The sequence below is a fragment of the Aquarana catesbeiana genome, linkage group LG11 (assembly GCF_042186555.1).
Source record: "Aquarana catesbeiana isolate 2022-GZ linkage group LG11, ASM4218655v1, whole genome shotgun sequence".
Classification (NCBI taxonomy): domain Eukaryota; kingdom Metazoa; phylum Chordata; class Amphibia; order Anura; family Ranidae; genus Aquarana; species Aquarana catesbeiana.
In genome coordinates, this window is record NC_133334.1 from 273,602,901 (window position 1) to 273,625,518 (window position 22,618).

At 45.9% G+C, this 22,618-nt stretch overlaps 1 protein-coding gene across 2 annotated transcripts; it reads left to right on the forward strand.

The window, feature by feature from the left end:
- The first annotated feature begins 83 nt into the window (after nucleotides 1–83).
- AKTIP (AKT interacting protein) lies at nucleotides 84–22,618 on the forward strand. 2 transcript variants are annotated; one of them, XM_073605841.1, is made up of 10 exons: nucleotides 84–214; nucleotides 7,662–7,754; nucleotides 9,900–10,108; nucleotides 10,186–10,250; nucleotides 11,274–11,374; nucleotides 12,381–12,469; nucleotides 12,564–12,662; nucleotides 14,481–14,588; nucleotides 16,164–16,224; nucleotides 19,617–22,618. In XM_073605841.1, exons 2-10 carry the CDS (start codon nucleotides 7,710–7,712, stop codon nucleotides 19,719–19,721), a joined length of 882 nt encoding a protein of 293 aa, XP_073461942.1. In that variant the 5' UTR covers nucleotides 84–214; nucleotides 7,662–7,709; the 3' UTR covers nucleotides 19,722–22,618. The 2 variants fall into 2 exon arrangements, with proteins under 2 accessions (XP_073461942.1, XP_073461943.1); XM_073605842.1 differs by lacking the exon at nucleotides 84–214 and adding an exon at nucleotides 7,337–7,399.

Consider the following 22,618-nt stretch of genomic DNA (forward strand, 5'->3'; position numbering starts at 1 on the left):
GACTTATTAATCAGCACTGGGATCCGGCTGCAATTCTCCGGTAGCAGCACCAGGGATGATTTCATTACGCCCCCGGCCCCCACCTCCCTCTTTCCGCCTGCAATGCTTCCAGTTTAATAGCTGCTGCAAAGTGGCTTCACTTTACTGCAGCGTCTGGCACAACCTGTTCTGTAAGGTGATATCGGTATGCCTGTCTGCCAGCCTCTCTCTGCAGGTATGTGTCGGGGTTGGGAGTTTTAATCCTGCGGGATGAAGGGGTGACTCATTTGGGAGGGATCTCTCCTTTAATTTCTTCTTGGAATTCTGGCTCTAGGGGAACATTGAATCCACATCTGTAGGATTTGACAGTCGTTCTGTATTAGTTGGTGATCTGCTCTCATGACATTGGACTGTGGCAGCTGATTCCCCGTCTGTAACCGAGCCTGACGGATTGCTATAGAATTCCGGAGACCCGTCCAGAATTCAGCCGGAAGCTTTAACCGCTTAAAGGGGCTGATTTACTAAAACTGGAAAGTGCAAAATCCTGTGCAGCTGTGCATGGTAGCCAATCAGCTTCCAGGGTTTTTTTGTCAAAGCGTAGCCTCCCTGGTGGTTTTCCTGAGTGTGGCTCGGGGTTAAAATTCAGTACCATTAGCGGTAACCCCGAGCCACACTCGGGATCGCATTGCAGGATCCTGGGGCGGCGTTACTTACCTTGTCCCCGGGATCCTGCGATGTCACCCGCTGTGTCCAAGGGCTCCGTCCTCCTCCGAAGCCTCTCTGTGCCAGGCTCCGTTCCCTGCGAGCGGCGCGACGCACGGGGGCGGAGCCTGGCGGCAAATTAAAAAAAAAGTAAAAAATCATAACACATACAGTACTGTAATCTTACAGATTACAGTACTGTATGAAATGATTTCACATCCCTTTTGTCCCCAGTGCTTTGGCCCATGCCCTGCATGCAGTTTTATATGATATATACTGTTCTTTCTGCCTGGAAACTGGAGATTGTCCATAGCAACCAAAAAGTGTCCCTTTACGTCAAAAGTGGCTTTAGACCAGCTAGAAAACAGCGATAGTAAATTAGAACACTTGCAGAATTGAGCGATAGTGAATTGTGGGGAAATTTATTTTATTACTATTTTTTTAAATTTTTTTAAATTATTTATTTTTATTTATTATATTATAATTTATGTTTTTGTGTTTCAAACTTTATCATACCCGGGATATCTACTAGACTCTGGTTTGGACAGATTTAAGTGTGTTATTGTTAAGATTTACAGACCTACAATATAAAACGCCAAATTTCCATGCAAAATAATGGTACCGCTTTCAGCACCTAAAATCCGAAATAATCATACCGCCAGGGAGGTTAAAGGGGTGTAAAAGGTTTGTGTTTTTTCACCTTAATGCATATGCATTAATGTGAAAAAAAACACCTGTCAGTGACCGGCCCCCCAGCGCCCCCTGCGTTTTACTTACCGGAACCCTCGAACTTGACCTGGCGGGGACGTGCTCTCTCTCTTTGCTCGGGGTTCTCGGCTCTTGATAGCCATTGGCTCCCGCTGCCGTCAATCAAATCCAATGACGCAAGCACTGGGGGTGGCGGGGCCGAGTCCTGCGTTTTGGCCTCTATGGACGCCGAATGCTGGACTCGGTAGCGCACCCGCAAGGTAGCCACCTTGGGGAAGCACTTCTCCTAGGGGGTTATCAGATCTGGGGAGGAGCCGCCGGGGGACCCCAGAAGATCAGGTTTGGGGCCACTCTGTGCAAAACGAGTTGCACAGTGGAGATAAGTATATGTTTGTTATTTATTTTTTTTATTTTTTAAATTACCTTTTTACAATCACTTTAAAGGGGTTGTAAAGGTTCGTCCTTTTTAATTGCAAACATGTCATACTTGCCTCCTCTGTGAAGTTGGTGTTGCACACAGTGGCCCCGATCCTCCTCTTCTGGGATCCCCCAGGGGCACTCCTGGCTCCTCTTCTTGAGTGCCTCCACGGAGACCCGTATTCCATGGGGGGGCACTCATGTGGGCACGCTCTCGAGTCCTGCTGCTGCGTCCATTGACATGGACAGCTTGACTCAGCCTCGGCTCCTGTGTCACTGGCTTTGATTGACAGCAGCAGGAGCCAATGGCTCCTGCTGCTATCAATCTGTCCAGTGAGGATGTGAGAGTGGCTGGAGCTGCTGTGCTTGTCCCCTTCACTGGAAAGATCGGGTTCAGGCAAGTAAGAAGGGGGGGCTCTGGGGGGGCTGCTGCACTACAAAAGGTTTTTCACCTCCATGTATAAAATGGATGAAGGTGAAAAACTTCAAGGGTTTACAACCCCTTTTTAAAGAGATTGCAAACGTGTGATGTTTTTAATAACAAACATGTTATACTTGCCTGCTCTGTGCAATGGTGAGGGGAGTGACAGTGGCTGGAGCTGCTGCTCTCGTGCATATCATGGGATCGGGTTAGGATAAGAAAAAGGGGGGGAGCTGCAGTACAGGTTTTCACCTTAAATGCGTGCCTAGGTGGATGCAGCATCTACCCCCGGCGCCTCTACACTGAGAACCGAGCAATTGAACACCCCTGATCGCTCGGTTCTCACAGCTCCGTGAGCAGAGAGCTGTAGACTGTCAGTCACAGCTCTCTGCTCTCTCTCCCCCCCCCTCCCCCCACACTCACTGGAGTGCTGGGCTGAGGAGGGGCGGGAGTGGCCAGCTCAGGCTCTGAGCCGCTCACTGAGAGGCTGAGTCAGGTGTCAGTCTAGGGACCTGGCGGATCCCGACTCCCATTGTCGGGATGACGCGGTGCCTGGACTTACTTCTGTGATGTCAGCAGAGAGAGCAGACTTCAGCCCACGGGTCACAGGCGTGCAAAACGAATTTCACTCCATAGAAGTACAGCTAAAGGAGCTCAGGCTGGACTTCTTTTAATGCATAGAATGCAAGGTGATCACTGTACATTGCATGGATTGTAACAAACTTTGTTGCAGATTTCTACCTTTTTTTTTTTTTTTTTTTTTCTGAAAAAATAGCTCTTTGTTTCTCTGTGTCCATGTGCAGAGTTAATGGGAGTGACTTTATAATTATCAACCAGGTGCTGCACTTGCAGGGCTTTGAGGCAAGTGGCAGGGTCTGTATCCCTTTTTAGATGTGATTTCCCTTTGATGGTATCTTTTATCGCAGGCCATAGGTAGGCATCACACAGCAGCATAATGCTCCGCTCTGCTGCTTGTTCATGTGAAATAAAGTTGAATAAAAAAAAAGAAGGAAACTGATGCACTAAAATGCACAGTACAACGCTAACTGATAACAGTGCAGCAGAGACAACAGGAAGTTATCGGCTTTCTAGAGTTCTGGCAGGATCAACGGGTATTTGTTTTTGTTCTTGGCAGACGTGACTAAATATTTTAAACTGTGTTTAATGGATCAAAAGGGAGCAAATTAGACTTTTTTTTTTTTTTTTTTTTTTTTTAGGGTTTACATACACTTTTAGTATTCTGCAGCTGGGTTACCCATTAGTCTTTGATTTGTCTTTGTGGTTTCATTGGATATTCGAGTTCTTGCTGCTCATTTCCTTCTCACTGGGATTTCTGGCCTTCAGAAAGAATTCTGCTGCATTCCTGGCAGCTGGCTGACACTCCCCGTAAGGCACGACTCCGGCTCCCATGCTGTTTCTACACTCCGTCCTGCTCGGTGTTTGTTCAGTGCTGGTTGTAGATCTATACAGTCAGCTGTTCTTCACCAACGTACTTGCTTATATAGCACAATGTTTTGTACCTTTTTTACATAAAAGGAATTTGCACAGCAGAAGCTTTTTTTTGCTGTGCGATTGTCTGGTCTGTTCTCTCCACATTTTGCAATGTGGTGGAAACGTTAACAGACTTGTGTTTGCCCATTCAGGGTTACTTGATAGGTTCTTTAGTGAAGAACACTTCCCTTTTATCACTGATACTGATGTTTGCTGCGTCCGTCTCGGCTCAGTTGCTATGTCAGTGCCCCAAGTGCTTCCAGGTATGTGGGAGCATGTGACCACCTTTCAAAATATAGTGCCTGTTCCTGAGTGGTTAATTGCCAGACCTCAGCAAGGACTTCTTCTTCTTCCTTAGCCTCACATGACTATGTTTAGGTCTGGCAATTGACCACTCAGACATAAGCACTGTATCTTGGCTGAAGTCCTCAAGTCTAAGATCTGACCTGAACATGGTCATGTGAGGCTGAGGAGGAAGTCTTTACCACTGTGCAAGCTCCTGACATCTACTATTATTATTATTATTATTATTATTATTATTATTATTATTATTATTATTATTATACAGGATTTATATAGTGCCAACAGTTTACGTAGCGCTTTACAACTTGAGGGTAGACAGTACAAATACAATACACTTTAATACAGTAGGAATCAGAGGGCCCTGCTCCTTAGAGCTTACAATCTAAGAGGGAAGGTCAAGAGATACAAGAGGTGATAACTGTGGGTGATGTGCTGATTGAGAAGATAAATGAACAGTTGTTGTTAGGTGGGGGGCCAGGTAGGCTTCTCTGAAGAGATAAGTTTTCGGGGATCGTTTGAAAGTGGATAAAGTAGGAGAAAATCTGACGGATTGGTTGTAGAGCATTCCAGAGGATGGGGGAGGCTCTGGACAAGTCCTGAAGGCGAGCATGGGATGAGGTGACAAGGGAGTTTGAGAGGAGGTCTTGGGAGGAGAGAAGAGAACGATTAGGTTGGTATTTTGAGACTAGGTTAGAGATATAGCTGGGGGCCAGGTTGTGGATAGCTTTGTAAGTTATAGTTAATATCTTGAATTTAATTCGATGACTGAGTGGCAGCCGATGGAGGGATTGGCAGAGGGGTATAGCAGACGCTGAGCGGTTTGCGAGGTGGATGAGCCTGGCAGCAGCGTTCATAATGGACTCAAGTGGGGATAGCTTATTTAGAGGTAAACCAATGAGGAGGGAGTTGCAGTAGTCAAGGCGGGAGATGACCAGGGAGTGGATTAGAAGCTTTGTGGTGACATTGTTAGGAAGGGGCATATCTTGGAGATGTTGTGGAGGTTGAGGCGGAAAATATTGGATAGCGATAGGATGTGGGGCCGAAAGGTTATTTCAAAGTCCAGGATTACACCTAGGACCTTGGCGCGGGGGGACAAGTTGATAATTGAGCCGTTGATATTGACAGAGAAATCAGGGGAAGCGGCACCTGAGGGAGGAAATATCATGAGCTCGGTTTTGGATAGGTTGAGTTTGAGGAAGTGATGTGATGTCCAGGCTGATATGTCTGCTAGTAAGTTGGTAATGCGTGAGGAGACCGATGGAGAGAGCTGGGAGGTGGAGAGAGAGATTTGGGTGTCATCAGCGTAGAGCTGATATTTAAAGCCGTGGGAGGCTATCAACTGACCCAGGGAGGTGGTGTAGATTGAGAAAAGGAGAGGTCCAAGAACAGAACCTTGGGGGACCACAACGGAGAAAGAGAGAGGAGGAAGTAGAGTTGTGACGCTGAAGGAGCGGTGGGATAGGTAGGATGAGAACCAGTGAAGAGTACAGTTAAGGGGACCAAAGGAGTGGAGTTTCTTGAGGGGGGAGTGGTCCACTGTGTCAAAGGCAGCAGAGAGATCCAGGAGAAGTAATACAGAATAGTGTCCACTGGTTTTAGCCATTAGTAGGTCATTTGAGAGTTTAAGGAGAGCAGTTTCCGTGGAGTGTTGAGGTGAAATCTGGATTGAAGGGGATCAAGAAGCTTATTCATGGTCAGATGGTCGCTTAATCGGTTGTAGACCAGTCTTTCAAGAAGTTTGCAGGAGAAGGCAAGTAAGAAGATGGGATGTAGGTTGTAAAGCTTGGTGGGGTCCAGTTCACACTAATATCTCACTGATCTGGTTATGGTAAACTGAAACTTGATGTAATAGGCTACTACTTTTCAGTGATCACTGCACTAGTTTGGTTCAGAGGTGCACAGTTAAGGAGCTTAAGGGGTATTCTATCTTTGCAGGCCCTTATTTGCATCATGTCAGAGAAGGTAGGGTAACTCCAAACATCTGAGGGCTCACTGCTGCTAGAAGAGGGACCTCAAATGGGTAATTAGGAGTACAAGAAGCATAGCCCCAACTGGTTACATTCCATATGGGGTTTTTCACCTTCTGAAGGTGGAAGGTCCTTTTTTAAAACTGGGATTTGATCTGATTCAGAGCTATAGTGTTGAGCTAGAGGATGTAGGCCAGGGATTCTCTTCCAGAGTTATGTGGAATCCTAGGGTTCCTCCAGAGGTTGCTAGGAGTTCCTAGAGCTGTGGCTGATTGACCTCTGATTTGGTGATGCCTCCATATTTCTGAGACCAACGCGACTTGGCAGTGTAAGCTGCATGACGACAATGGTCTTTTTAAGCTGTCTGTAAAGGTGGAATTCGGACCACCATTCTATCTACTTCCCATTGGCCGCCGATGTAAGGGGCATTTTTCCCCACTGACTCCAAATTAATTTGTTGTGTGTGTATATATATATATATATATTATATTATATTATATTATATTATATTATATTATATTATATTATATTATATTATATTATATTATATTATATTATATTATATTATATTATATTATATTATAATTTCTAGGGTTCCTCTAGAACAGGGGTCTCCCAACTTTCTAAACAGAGGGATATTGTACTGTCCATTAAACTTTAGAGGGCCCAGACTGTGGGAGCAACAATGCCTCAGGCTTGGTAGTCAAGGGGAGTAAAAAAAAAATTACATTATGCCTTTGGTTAGTAGGAGGAGGTATAGTGCCCCATTGTTGGTGGAAGGAATGGTGCCCCATCTTCAGTGTCAGCAGGAGGAATAATGCCCCGTCTTTGGGGGTCTTTGGGCAGAATGGTGCCCCCATCTTTGGGGGTCTTTGGGCAGAATGGTGCCCCCAATCTTTGGGGGTCTTTGGGCAGAATGGTGCCCCCAATCTTTGGGGTCAGTGGGAGGAATGGTGCTCCATCAGTGGGAGGAATAGAGCCCCAAGGGCCGGATAAAGGCGCACACAGAGCCACATGTGGTCCTAGGGCCACAGTTTGGAGACCACTGCTCTAGGTCAAAAAGTTTGAGAGGGACTGCTGCAGGCTCCTGCTGAGACATGTAGTTCAGCAGCAGGTGTAGAGGTTGAGCGTGGCCAAAGTGGTCAAATGAGCGTGCAGTTTGCTAGTTGAAAACCATAAGCCAACGTTTCATGTATTGAATTAATTGTAAAATAGAGACGTGCATTTGTCTAGGCTGTGGATGTGCTCTGCCTGCTGCACTCAGAATAGATGGTTCAGTGTCAGGCTGGATTTCACCCTTTGGCCTGGCACGTGAAGACTTGCATTGAAAAATCCTGAATAATGTTCCTTTTGTTCATACTTGCTGTACCATTCGTGCATAGTGCTGCACTGTAGTGGTAAAACTCCCATGGTAATGTCTTGCGTACATATCTGTGTCTTGTTTAGCTTTTCCGTGGTAAATGGTAAGGCGTTTAATCAACGGGTACCCTGCTTCATGCGGGGATTTTCTCACACCCCATTTACACGGATTCAAAAGTATTTCCCAATGGCAACATTCTGCCTTGTAGTCATTGCTGTGTTTTTCATTTAAACGTCTAGTAGCTGAAGGACCTGGCATAGATTTAATTTACTTCACAGACCTTTAATTTTATTTCTTTTTTCGTTTGTTACAGCGGCAGAGGTTGATCCTCGAGAAGAGACGTGCTTTGTCCGGAGGTGAGATGATGAATCCTTTCTGGAGCATGTCGTCGGCATCTGTAAGAAAGGTAGGAATGTGGTCGTATATTCCAAAGTGTCTGAGGAGGATAAAAAGTATTGTCTGTAGTGCAACCCTTACAGCTTGATGCTCTTGATCGGTGGTCTGCAAACTGTGGCCCATGGGCTGGGCTTACTTGCGTTTATCTGGAGCCAGCGAAGGAAGGTGGGGGGGCACTGCTCATCCCCTCTGGTGCCAGCGATGGAGGGGGGGTGTGCACTGCTCGTCCCCTCTGGTGCCAGCGATGGAGGGGGGGTGTGCACTGCTCGTCCCCTCTGGCGCCGGCGATGGGGGGGCACTGCTTGTCCCCTCTGGCGCCGGCGAAGGGGGGGGTGTGCACTGCTCGTCCCCTCTGGTGCCAGCGATGGAGGGGGGGTGTGCACTGCTCGTCCCCTCTGGTGCCAGCGATGGAGGGGGGGTGTGCACTGCTCGTCCCCTCTGGTGCCAGCGATGGAGGGGGGGTGTGCACTGCTCGTCCCCTCTGGTGCCAGCGATGGAGGGGGGGTGTGCACTGCTCGTCCCCTCTGGTGCCAGCGATGGAGGGGGGGTGTGCACTGCTCGTCCCCTCTGGTGCCAGCGATGGAGGGGGGGTGTGCACTGCTCGTCCCCTCTGGTGCCAGCGATGGAGGGGGGGTGTGCACTGCTCGTCCCCTCTGGTGCCAGCGATGGAGGGGGGGTGTGCACTGCTCTTCCCCTCTGGTGCCAGCGATGGAGGGGGGGGGGCACTGCTCGTCCCCTCTGGCGCCGGCGATGGGGGGGCACTGCTCGTCCCCTCTGGCGCCGGCGATGGGGGGGTGTGCACTGCTCGTCCCCTCTGGTGCCAGCGATGGAGGGGGGGGTGTGCACTGCTCGTCCCCTCTGGTGCCAGCGATGGAGGGGGGGTGTGCACTGCTCGTCCCCTCTGGTGCCAGCGATGGAGGGGGGGTGTGCACTGCTCGTCCCCTCTGGTGCCAGCGATGGAGGGGGGGTGTGCACTGCTCGTCCCCTCTGGTGCCAGCGATGGAGGGGGGGTGTGCACTGCTTGTCCCCTCTGGTGCCAGCGATGGAGGGGGGGTGTGCACTGCTCTTCCCCTCTGGCGCCGGCGATGGGGGGGCACTGCTCGTCCCCTCTGGTGCCAGCGATGGAGGGGGGGTGTGCACTGCTCGTCCCCTCTGGTGCCAGCGATGGAGGGGGGGTGTGCACTGCTCGTCCCCTCTGGTGCCAGCGATGGAGGGGGGGGGGGGGTTGGCACTGCTCGTCCCCTCTGGCGCCAGCGATGGAAGGGGGGGTTGGCACTGCTCGTCCCCTCTGGCGCCAGCGATGGAAGGGGGGGTGGGCACTGCTCGTCCCCTCTGGCCCCAGCGATGGAAGGGGGGGTGGGCACTGCTCGTCCCCTCTGGCCCCAGCGATGGAAGGGGGGGTGGGCACTGCTTCTCCCCGCTGGCACCAGCGATGGAGGGAATTTGACTGAATTAGATTACAGAATTGCAGACCTTTTACATGATATACTACTGTAATAGAGAGGATTCTAGCAGTTTACAACCATTTAAAAACTAGGGCTTATTTTCAGGGTAGGGCTTATATTGCAGCCCTCCCCGAATATCACAGTAGGTCTTATTTTCAGGGTAGGTCTTTCGGGGAAACACGGTATAAAGTATCTTTCTTTTGGTTCTTTTAGATCAAAGGGATGAACTTGTCTGTAAATGAGGGCAGTTTAACCACTTAAGGACTAAACCTTCTTCTGACACGTCTTCCTTACAAGTTAAAATATTTATCTTATGCTAGAAAGTGTGTGTGTGTGTGTGTGTGTGTGTGTGTGTGTGTGTATATATGTCACGCTGTATTTGAGCAGCAGTCTTTCAAACGCTATTTTTTTTGTGCAAAAATACCCTTCAATTAATTAAACAATAAACAGTAGTTAGCCCAATTTTTACAAAAAAAAAAAAAAAATGTTATGCCAAGAATCGTGATCTTCATCCAGAATCGTGCAGCTCTACCATGTAATAAAAAAAAAAAAAAAAAAAAGGGGGGGGGGGGATATTTTCCTGTATTTTGTGGTAGTTGTGGGGTTCCTCTGCACCATTAGATATTTCTTGCCTTTTTCCTCAGATACTTTTTGTTATATTGAACGTTTATGTCCCGTCAACCAATTAAACAGTTTTTTTTTTTTTGCAGAGACCGGATAATGAAGAGAGGATTGTAACTGGAGACCAAAAAATAAGCCCTCCTCGGTCCTCCTCAAACAAAAAACAACTCCCTACGATCCCGAAGAATGCAGTCCCCATTACCAAACCCATTTCTCCAGCCCCCACTGTACAGTCCACAAACGGGACACATGCCTCCTATGGCCCTTTCTACCTGGAGTATTCACTTTTGGCAGAATTGTAAGTCTCTTGCTGTGTTCACATTAGTTCTGTCATTTAATTCAGTCAAATTTCATTTTATTTTTATTTTTTCTCAGTACGCTGGTGGTAAAGCAGAAGCTCCCTGGGGTCTATGTGCAGCCTTCCTATCGCTCTGCATTAGGTAAGCCATGTTACATTTCAATTTTTAACAAAATAATGATGCTTTCTTTTTTTTGAAGTAACCCCCATCCAGCTTAGGCCCTTTTTTTTTTTTTTTTTTTTAGATGGGACGGACTCCTGTTCTGATCAGCAGGGGATTCGATCTGCTCACCGATCCCTTGCTGATTTGAGCAGAGTAGGCGGATGACACCTCTGTGCCCGCTCAGTCAATGCAGAGAGGACACAGACACAGCCTCCTCTGCTCTATGGGTGGCTGGGTGTAAACGAACTCCGCTGCCCGTTTTACACCTGACTACCCTCTGATTCGATCCACCTAATGGAAAATGACAGATCCGTGTGGTGTGGGGGGTGTTTTTTTTTTTTTTTTTTTTTACACCCTGCTGCATTGTAAGGTAAAAAAAAAACCTTTTGGAACTACTTTAACAGACCTGATGGGGAACCTTTAGAAGATTGAACCAGTTCAGTTTCTGTGTCTGATCCCAAAATCCATATTCCTCATAATGGCATAATTTGCCGTCTCAGCGCATCACAACTGCAGCATTCAATGGATCAGGCAAACCTGATAGGAAGACGACTATGCTGTACCATACATGCGGGCCTCTTATAAGTCGTTGGTTACCTTTTTTAAATCCTATATACTCGGTTACATTCGGCAGTGACTGTTTAGGATCAGAGGGTGTCTGATGAGAGGTGGCCCACTGGATTGATGCCGTGTAGTAGTCTGTAGTAGTCATCAGGTCCAAACCTCATGAGATGAATTACAGCTAGAATCTAGTTGCCACTTGACTTTGCTCGGGGTTTTTCTTTCTACATTTCTTGTACATCAGTTTTGGCAAATAAATAAGATGAAAGCATCTTTGGCGCTCTCAATAGACTTAAATTGCCTTGAAAGACGGGCTTGCATTGATCGCTCCTCTACTATGCTGGATATTTTTCTTGGTGTAAATAATGGCTTGTCTGCAGTAGTAGTTCTTTGTCACTCGCTGACCTGCTTGTGCAATAATAATTGCCTCTTCATTTCCAGTGTGGTTTGGAGTCATATTCATAAGGCATGGACTGTACCAGGACGGTGTATTTAAATTCACAGTATACATCCCTGATAATTATCCTGATGGCGAATGTCCGGTAAGTGCTCGCTTTGCTGTTATAGAGTTAGTGTTACTAAACCCACAACCGTAAAATCAATCTCTATATGCAGTAAAGCATGCTTGTTATACTCACTGTGGAACCTAAGGGGTTAATCCTCTGCATTGTGTAAAAAAAGAAAAAGGCTGTTTGGTCCTGTCTTCTCTGATTCTCCCCTTCTTCCACAGTCCCCAAAGCTTCTGCTGATAGTACAGAGCCTTGGGGGCACTCTGCACAAGCTCAGTTTGGTGTGTATGGCTAGAGTTTTTTTTTTTTTTTGTCTTGGGATTGTGTATATCAGCACAGGGCCAAACGGTACTGTCCAGACAGAGGGTCGGGGTTCTTGCAGCCTCATAGTAGAATGCAAACTTCTCCTTCAAGCTATAACCAGAAACTGATAGAAGTCATAGGACTACAGTGCCTTGCAAGTATTCATACCCCCTTCACATTTCCCACATTTTGTCATATTAAAACCAAAAACGTAAATGTATTTTTATTGGGATTTTATGTGATAGACCAACACAAAGTGGCACATAATTGTAAAGTGGAAGGAAAATGATAAATAGATACAGATATAGTGAATACAGGATCCTGGGTTTAATGACACATTAAAGTGAAACTAAACCCTCCTATCCTTTACAACCAAGGAAGCTGCCATCTTGGCCTCTGATCTGCAGTTGCCATGGTGCTGCACATGTGATCAGTTATGACACCGGCCACTTGATGACTTGACCGTTCAGTTGAAATGAAAAGCATATGTGACAACAATTAATCAGATGGCAGCTTCCTTGACTGTACAGGATATGAGGGTTTAGTTCTGCTTTATACAGATCGTGAATGGGAAGGGTTCCTTTTCTTAGTCGCACATTTTGCACCTATTAGTCTGGTTGGACTTCCTGATTATCTTGGCTCTAGTTTGGTTCTGTCTTTTAAAAACCTAAAAGTTGCATAGTGTTTAGTGTATGTTGGCGTCTCATTCCTTCCTTCTGGTCTCCCTTTTTTATAGCGTCTTGTGTTTGACATCCCGGTCTTCCATCCTCTGGTTGATCCCGTTTCAGGAGAGCTGGATGTGAGAAGAGCGTTCGCCAAATGGAGGTATGTGCTCTGCTGAAGACTCGACCATTACTGACCCAAATTTGTCGTCCTACTTTGTAAACTCCTAAACCTTTTTGTTTTTCATCTCCTTCAGGAGAAACCACAATCACATATGGCAAGTGTTGATGTACGCAAGAAGAATTTTCTACAAGATCGACACAACCAGCCCCTTAAATCCAGAAGCTGCGGTACTGTAAGTAAAGTGGGTGTAGGGGGGTGTAGGGGGAGGGAGGGTGCTACTAAACGAAATGGCTTTTTGCTATGCAAGAGGGGGAACTAAAAAGCTGTTGGTTGGGGGAATTCACAAAAAAAGGTTGTGGTGCCCTGAGCCCTTCTCACTTGGGTGTCACCGCAATAATAACTGCAACTATCAAGAAATCCGTGAAGAGTGACATCAAGTTGAGGCTTCATCCAATAATGTTGATTTATTGCTATGCAAGATTCTTTAGTCTGCAGATAGAGAAACACTACTATACAGTTCTGGGTTGTAGGTTTTAAGGGTGGGAAGCAAAGCGTTTACAATGTTACCTGTTTAAACAACCTAAATACAGGTGATCAACACTCACCGGTCACTTTATTGGGTCCCTCTTGCTTGTAGCGGGCTGGACCCCTTTTTGCCTTCATTCTTCGTGGCATAGATTCTACAAGGTATTGGGAACATTCCTCAGATTTTGGCCCATAGTGACATGATAGCATCACGTAGTTGCTGCAGACTTGTTGGCTGCACAATCATGATGCCAATCTCCCATTCGTTCCACCACATCCCAAAGGCGCTCTATTGGATGAGATCCGGTGAGTGTGGAGGACATTGGCGTACAGCGACCTCCTTGTCATGTTCAAGAAACTAGTGGTGAGATGAGATGATTTGAGCTTTGTGACATGGTGCTGGAAGGAGCCATCAGAAGATGGGGACACTGTAGTCATAAAGGGATGGACATGGTCAGCAACAATACTCAGGTAGGCCGTGACATTTTAACAATTCTCAGTTGGTACGAAGGGGCCCAAAGTGTGCCAAGAAAATATCCCCCCCACCATTACACCCCCACCACCAGCCTGAACCGGTGATACAAGACGGGATGGATCCATGCTTTCATGTTTGCACCAAATTCTGACCCCGACCATCAATGTCACAGCTTAATTCCAGACTCCTCAGACCAGGCAACATATAACCGCAACAATGTTCTCCTGCGCGTTTGTGTGATGGTACAACTCAGAAGAGAGTAAAACGGTCTCAAGTGGATATTGCTGCACAGCCTTGCTGCCCTCTGGGACTGGCATTGTCCTCAGTACACTGTAGAGCATAAAAACAGGGGGGCTCACTGACCCTAGTGCATTATCCAACAAGAATTAAGGTAAAATAAACCTACTCACAATTTATAGGTAGTATCTACACTCCCACATCACACCACTGTATGTGGCTACAAACTCCCAACTTTGTCGAAACCTCCATCTCAAGGACCTTGCCGGGGTCCTTGCTGTCTGAAGCGTTTAGAAGGTGACCCTTCTTCATCGGAACGTCTGTAGATAACAAAAAAACTGTTTTAACAATCTACAGACGTTCCGATGAAGGGTCACCTTCTAAACGCTTCAGACAGCAAGGACCCCGGCGAGGTCCTTGAGATGGAGGTTTCGACAAAGGGAGTTTGTAGCCACCTACAGTGGTGTGATGTGCGAGCGTAGATACTACCTACATCTGTGAGTGTTTTTTTTTTTTTTTTTTTTTTTTTTTTTTTTTACTTTTACTTCATTGTTAATTTCGCCATATTGCCAAATTCCATTTGCGATACAAAGATGTGGATTTCAGTTAGAAGCAGGTCCTTGTTATGGTGACACCCGTAGTACTGCTCAGTGCATATTGGAGGAAGTATCCAGCTATAAATTCATCTGGGTGTTCTGTGATATCCTTTCCTTGCCATTTTGTTTACCATAATGATTGTCATTGCGGAACATTTTTTGTATCGATCGTCCCTGACCAGGTTATAATGTCGTTTTCTGCTTTGTGTCATTCTAGATATGAAAAGGATGTACAGCTCTTTAAGAGTAAAGTGGTAGACAGTGTTAAACTATGCAACAGCCACCTTTTCGATCAGCCGAAGGTAGAAGACCCCTATGCAATAATGTAAGTCGCTGTGACTGTGACTGACTGGGATGTGTGATGGTCTGGAACCAACTCAGAACTACACTTACACAGCTAACACTTATGAGGGAGTCGGGTTTTTAAAGGGTTTGTTTTACATTTATCGTAAAAAATACCTATCCAGCGAAGGGGCGTCTGTAGATTAAACAAACTAAATAGCTTTGATCAAAGTTGAATAATGCCCTTGCTATAGGTGTTACACCATTTACGTTCTTCCTGAAGCCTGGCACAAAAAAAAAAAACCCTCCCAAAGATCCCACCCTAAGGACTTTGCTAAGAGATGCTAAGCTGTTGCAGTTCACCTCCGCCATCACAGGAGGGAGCTCTTTCTTTGATACAAAATCCCTCACAGGGCTTGACAAATTAGCTTTGAATCTAGGAGCCAGCTAAAAGTTGGAGCCTTTTTTTTTTTTTTTTTTTTTTTAAATGAACAAAGCTTTATTTAGCATTACGTAAGACCTGGTGCTAGAATTATTGCTCTCATTTCGGCCTGCGCAGTGATGTGTAACGTGTGTGTATAACAATCACCATTTTTTCAGCATGGCCCCACCTTGTGCATTTGCATTTTGTAGGGACCCTCAATTTTATTTTTGGGGGGGGGGGTGTTTATGTGCTTGGGTGTAACTTTAACATCCAAGATGTGTGTTTTTCGTGACCGGTTCTCTTTAACCGCTTAAGGACCAGCCGCCGTCCTTATACTGCTGCAGCTTGCCTCTCCTGGGCGAATTGGTGTAGGTGTACGTCGGCTGCTTCTTAAGAGCGATAGGAAGCTCGCGACGCTGGAGCCTATGTGCGTGGCCGGTGGCTGCAATGTCCACCAGCCACCCTCGATCGCTCCAGAGAGCCAGAACAGGGTGTCCATGTAAATGGACAGATCCCTGTTCTGACGGGAGGAGAGACGGATTGCTGTTTCTAGTGATTAGGAATCTCTCTCTATCGCTCCTCTTCGCGCGCTCTCACTCCTCTTCGCGCTCTCTCGCTCGCCTCTTTGCGCGCTCCCATCCATTATGCAATTCTCTCTCTCTCTCTCTCTCTCTCTCTCTCTCTCTCTCTCTCTCTCTGTAACAAAACATACGTTTTGTTTGGGTACAACGTCACACGACCACGCAATTGTCAAGCGACGCAGTGCCGAATCGCACAAAATGGCCTGGTCATTAAGGGGGCAAATCCTTAGGTTAAAACTGGAGGTCTCTGCTCAAGCTCCTGTAAATCCATCTAGTGATTCCTGCAATGGGCGCTGGCTGGGCAGGAGTCTGTTTTAACTCTCTACATACCGTGTACATGTATAGATAGTCCCAAACGCCGCACAGCCATTAGTAAACGGGTGAAAGCGGCTTCATCCAAAGCCACGCCTCCAGCGTAATCATGGCGCTGGCTGAGGCTGCTTTCACCTGTTTACTAATGGCCTTGCGGTGTTTTGGGTCTTAGTTTGTAAAGTATTGTACGTATGATGACTGCGCTTGCTTTTTATAGGCTGTTATTTGGCAAGTTGCTTGTCAGGCTTAGTTTTTGTGATATTTGATTGATTTATTTTTTTATTTCATCTTTCCATTTTAGGTTTTCTCCTTGGAATCCAGCAGTACACGATGACGCCAGAGAAAAAATGCTAGCGCAAAAAGTATGCACCTAATTTTGTCCATCAGAGTGATGGAATATTTGTATCTCCACCCTTTTTGGGTTATATGCACCGAGAGGCTGACCTGTGATTTGAATGAAGTCTAACGTTTTGTATGTGTGTTCAGAGCAATGAACTGTCACTGAAGACTATAGGGAATTTTCCACCAGCTTGTTCCGAGCCTTTAGGGGTCTCAAACTGGCGGCCCTCCAGCTGTTGCAGAACTACAAGTCCCATCATGCCTCTGCCTATGAAATTCATGCTTGTAACTGTCAGCCTTGTAGTGCCTCATGGGAACTGTAGTTCTGCAACAGCTGGAGGGCCACCAGCTTGAGACCCCTGCTAGAGGGAAGTCTGTATATAGACATGCTAATATTCCTGGCAGATATAATGCCTTCTTGTTTGCATCTCTGTGTTTTACTGCATTGAACAATTTGCAGAGTGTATAAGCCGAGTCTTCCAGGCGTTTTTAAAGCTGAATTCTGGGAATATGGGGAAAAAATAAAACTACCCTTGTAGGGCTCCTCCTGTCTCTGCAGAGAGAACAGAACTCCCCCCTCCCCCCTACAGATCTTATGCCTCTTTGTACAGCTGGAGCACCACCTTGTCTCCTCCTCCCCTGGTCTCCGCATTCACCAGACTTCCGGCAGCTGACTCCAGACCCAGCACTTTCTGCTTTTCAGCGCCCCCCCCCCCCCCCCTAGCAGCGCAAATAAAACCAGTAATAATCAAATGCAGAGGCATTTATTTAATGATGCAGTGCCTTGGGTTTTTACCTATTTTGTTACATTACAGCCTTTAGTTCAATGGGGTTTTTTTAAAATCTGAATTATATGTGGTGGATCAGAACACAATAGTCTAAGTTGGTGAAGTAACATTAGAAAAATATATACATAAAACTATTTTTCAGAAATAAAAAAATTATAATTGGCATGTGCGTATGTATTCACCCCCTTTTGTTATGAAGCCCATAAAAAGCTCTGGTGCAACCAATTATCTTCAGAAGTCACATAATTGGTGAAATGATGTCCACCTGTGTGCAATCTAAGTGTCACATGATCTGTCATTACATGGACACACCTTTTTGAAAGGCCCCAGAGGCTGCAACACCTAAGCAAGAGGCACCACTAACCAAACACTGCCATGAAGACCAAGGAACTCTCCAAACAAGTAAGGGACAATGTTGTTGAGAAGTACAAGTCAGGGTTAGGTTATAAAAAAATATCCAAATCTTTGATGATCCCTAGGAGCCCCATCAAATCTATCATAACCAAATGGAAAGAACATGGCACAACAGCAAACCTGCCAAGAGACGGCCGCACACCAAAACCCACAGACCGGGCAAGGAGGGCATTAATCAGAGAGGAGCTCAGAGACCTAAGGTAACCCTGGAGGAGCTGCAGAGTTCCACAGCAGAGACTGGAGTATCTGTACATAGGACCACAATAAGCCGTACGCTCCATAGAGTTGGGATTTATGGCAGAGTGGCCAGAAGAAAGACATTACTTTCAGCAAATAACAAAATGGCACGTTCTGAGTTTGTGAAAAGGCATGTGGGAGACTCCCAAAATGTATGGAGGAAGGTGCTCTGGTCTGATGAGACTGACATTTTAACTTTTTGTCCATCAAAGAAAATGCTGTGTCTGGCACAAACCCAACACATCACATCACCCATAGAACACCATCCCCACCGTGAAACACGGTGCTGGTAGCACCATGCTGTGGGGATGTTTTTCAGCAGTCGGGACTGGGAAACTAGTCAGAGTTGAGGGAAAGATGGATGGTGATAAATACAGAGATATTCTTGAGTAAAACCTGTACAACTCTGTGTGCGATTTGAGGCTAGGATGGAGGTTCACCTTCCAGCAGGACAATGACCCCAAACACACTGCTAAAGCAACACTTGAGTGGTTTAAAGGGAAACATGTAAATGTGTTGGAATGGCCTAGTCAAAGCCCAGACCTCAATCCAATAGAAAATCTGTGGTCATACTTAGATTGCTGTTCACAAGAGCAAACCATCCAACTTGAAGGATCTGGAGCAGTTTTGCAAGGAGGAATGGGCAAATATCTCAGTGGTAAGATGTGGCAAGCTCATAGAGGCTTATCCAAAGCGACTTGGAGCTGTGATAGCCGCAAAAGGTGTCTCTACAAAGTATTGACTTTAGGGGGGTGAATAGTTATGCACATTGACTTTTTCTGTTATTTTGTCCTATTTGTTTGTTTCACAATAAAAAAAAAAAATCTTCAAAGTTACGGGCATGTTCTGTAAATTAAATGATGCAAATCTTCCAAACAATCCAACCTCCTCCTGTTGTAATTTTGAGACTATTTTTATATGTATAGCAGGGTCGGGGGTGGCAACCCGGCTTAGGCTGAACTTGTTTTGTATGAATGTTTTTTTTTTTTTTTGTCTTAAAAAAAAAAAAAAAAAAAAAAAAAAAATTCTCAAACCATCCATGTTGATTCCAGGTTGTGAGGCAACAAAACACGAAAAATGCCAAGGGGGGTGAATACTTTTGCAAGGCACTGTAAATAGATGCATTTATTTAGGCTTACAGATTCAACCAGCCCTTTTTGAAGGAAACCATAATGCTGATGTGGCATGTGACGATATTGAGTTTGACACCCCCTGTCCTAGGTGATCCAAGCGAAAGTGGGAGCGGGAACCCGGTCAAAACCAGGTACCCACCCCCAAAAAATTGGTAAATGTCAAGTGGAGCGGGGGAGGAGGCCTTAAAGTGCAACTTCCCCCTTTTGGCTAAAGTTCGGCTTTAAAAAAAAAATTTATGTTTTGGGTCTACTGTAAAAAAAAAATAAACATGCTAAGAGTATAAATCGTATACAAATATATGTAAACAGTGGAACCTTGGTTAACGAGTAACGTGGTTAATGAGTGTTTTGTAAGACTAGCAACTTTTTTTTTTTTTTTTTGACTCGGTTTGCGAGGGTTGTCTTGCAAAACGAGCAGAATTCAAGCTAATGGGGTGTGTAGTACCACATTTGGCCAGAGGTGTGGGGGTGCCGGTGACACTAGTAACGGTTCGGAGCCATTTGGAAATACTCGGAATGACTCCGTTTCCGAGTTCAGCCGAGCTGTCCCGGAGTATTTCCGAGGCTCTCCGGCGCCCCCCTCCCCCCCACCTCTCCTAATGAGGTATTGCATGCAATAGAAGTCAATGTGGAACAAATTCTTAGCTTCCATTGACTTCTATTGGGAAACTCGCTTTGATATGCGAGTGCTTTGGATTACAAGCAAAGCATTCTCCTGGAACAGATTATGCTTGTAATCCAAGGTTCCACTGTATGTTCCTTTTTTTTAAATATTTTTTTTTTTTTTGGGGGGGGGGATCTGTGATGGCAATCATTCAAGTTCATCTTTCTTGCTTCTTCTAGAAGAAATCAGAAGAGAATAAGACCCTTCACGTCTCCGGCTTATCCTGGGTGAAGCCGGGATCTGTCATGCCGTTCAGCAAAGAGGAGAACGCACTGCAAACTTAGTGCCGGCTGCACATGGGACAGGATTGGAAAACCAGGTGGACTGCAATGACACTATAATGGTGCTGCTGAGACCGCATGGAAGAAGATTGGGAGGACTTCTTCTCTCCTTCTCCAGATCAAGCTTTTGATTTTATCCCATTTTTGGATTTCCTACACAAATTAGGATTTTAACTCTTTACAGTTTTTAATTTCGCTCCTGGGGGAAAGGAGCAGCTGCCCGTCTGATACTCGGAGGAGGAGCTGCTGAGTCTTTGCAGGAAGGGATCCCTAGTCGGGGTGGCCTTGGTTGGGGGAGGCCGCTCTGGGAAATGCATGCATGCTTATGCCTTCAGCTTGCCTCATCAGAGCTTTTCTGGCAGTGGGGTAGTTGTAATACCCCCCCCCCCCACCCCCCCTTATTTTATTGGATGTACCTGTTGATGGTTTCTTGGCTTGCTAAATTTGACTGGGAATCTTTGGTGTACGGAAAATTAACTACATTTTGATAAACTATACACTACATTAACACATCCTGTAGTATAACTTGTTTTAAAAATGCCTTTTTTTTTTTGTGTGTAAATACAGTTAGAATATTAAAATTGTAAATATCGTGTTTGGTAACTCCACATCTAGCACTTTTGGAGGGGAAGATTTGAAAGGTTTTTGTTTTTTGAAGTTGGTTTTAAAGGGGGTTGTTTACCCTTTTTTAGTTGGGTTGCAGTGTATGTATTGCGCGGTTGGCTGGTTCAGCAGCATGGGGGCGTGGCTCTCTTACAATGGAGACGCCTGATTTTGATTTGCTCATCACATGATTGGCTGGCATTGAGGCGTGTGACGTTCTCTTTAGATTATCAGCTTTTTGTAATGAATTGGCCTAAAATATATCAGTAAACATTTTAGTAGTTTAGGCCTAACTTCAGCAGTGGCTTTTTTTATATGCCAACTTATTATATAGCCATGCCACCCAAAACTTGCATATATAGCCCTACTAATGATAGTGAGCTCTCAGCCTCTTAAAGTAGAATTCCATACAAAGCCTTACAAGTCTTAAAAATGCTCCCTCACCCCCTCATAACACTTTTATGCTGACTTTTCTATATAAGAAAGATGGTATATACTTATTTTCAAGCCACTCTGGTCTGGTCATGCGATCCCCTGTGTCAGCCAGGGGTAGCTGCAGGGGAGAGGAGTGAGTGCTGACAACGGGAGCGGCCATTGGAGCCTATGCATGAGGTCACCACACCCAGGCATCTCCGCTGTTGTCCAGTGCTTTCTCCTCCCTCCAACAGCTGGGAATGCCTGGGTGCGGTGACCTCATTCATAGGCTCCTATGGCCGATCCCATTGTCGGCACTCTCTCCTCTCCCCTGCAGATGACACAGGGGATCACATAACCACACTGGAATGGCCTAAAAATAGGCAAGTATAGACATCTTTCATACACAGGTAAGTCAGCATGGTTGTTAGGAGTGGAAGGGAGCACTTTTAAATGAGAAACTAGTCCTAAAAAAAAAAAAAAAAAAATTAAAATAAAAATTCTACTTTTAAGAAGCCAAGAGCGCACAAACTAGTCTTTAAAAATGCTCCTTTCCACCTCCCTAACCTCCTATGCTGACTTACCTGTGTAATAAAGATGTATATACTTGCCTATTTTTCTGGCTGCTCTGGTCTAGTCATGTGATTTCCCCGTGTGTCAGCCAGGGGCAGCTGCTGGGGAGAGGAGAGGGCACTGGAAAATGGCTGGAAATGCCTGGATGGGGTGACATCAAGCATAGGCTCCTACAGCCGATCCTGTTGTCAGCACTCCCTTCTCTTCCCTACAGCTGCCGCTGGCTGACACAGAGGATTACATGACCAGACCAGGAGGAGCCTGAAGTAGATACATCTTTCTTACAGAGGTGAGTAAACATGGGTGTCAGGAGGTGGAAGGGACCATTCTTGGGAAAAGTTTTTCATTGAAGACTACTTTGAGGCCAAGAGCCCCCAAACTAGTCTTGGCATAGGTATTCGGAGGTGGAAAGGAGCATTTTTAAGACTAGTTTGTGCGCTCTTGGCTTCTTACAGTAGAATTCAATGAAAAACTTGTCCTAAAAATGCTCCCTGACTTATGTATGAAAGCTGTATCCGCTTGCCTATTTTTAGGCCACTCTGGTCTGGTCACGTGATCCGGCTCCCCTGCAGCAAGTGCAGGGGAGAAGATGGAGAGCTGACAACGGATGGGCCACAGGAGCCTATAGGTGGTGTCACCACTCCGAGGCATTCCCAGCTGTTGTTGTGCGCTCTCCCCTGCAGTTGCCGCTGGCTGACATAGGGGATCACGTGACCCGGACTGGAGCGGGATGAAAATGGGGTAAGTATATAGACGTCGTTCTTTACACCAGCAATAGGTGTTGGGAGGGAGCATTTTAAGGCTAGTTGGGTTTAGCCTGGAATTCAACTTTTAACTCTTAATTGTGGTTCTGGCCTTTATAACAAGGCCTCTCTATGTTGTACTTTAATTTATTTTAAATGACATTGTGACTCCCACCGGAGCCATGAGACCCTTTATTAGGTCTACTGGCATACACTTACATGGGTATCTCGGTGTGGGGTAGACTGGTTTTTAACAGCTTATGATAAAGCTAGCAGCTTGCGATTTGTTAAAAGCAGAAGCTCCTAGCAAATTTTAATAAGATGCATTGTCTTGGTTCAGCCCATATAATAGGCCTCTCCCCACTCTGAGTAGTGAAACCTGGAATGCTGCCCTGCTACCTACCCACAATATCGTTTGTGTTGTCACACAATCACACATCAGTCTTGGTGAAAATTGGTAATCTGCAAAAATGGGGAACTGTCCTTACTTTTTTTTTTTTTTCACTTATTGATCACTGTTCAAATTGTGTTTTAATGTCCCTCAATAAACAGATACATTCAATGCCA

Bases quoted from the DNA above. Each gene is read 5' to 3' on its own strand.
- AKTIP (XM_073605842.1), top strand. The intron at 11,375-12,380 runs GTAAGTGCTCGC...CCTTTTTTATAG, and splicing joins ATCCTGATGGCGAATGTCCG to CGTCTTGTGTTTGACATCCC. The intron at 12,470-12,563 runs GTATGTGCTCTG...CATCTCCTTCAG, and splicing joins AGAGCGTTCGCCAAATGGAG to GAGAAACCACAATCACATAT.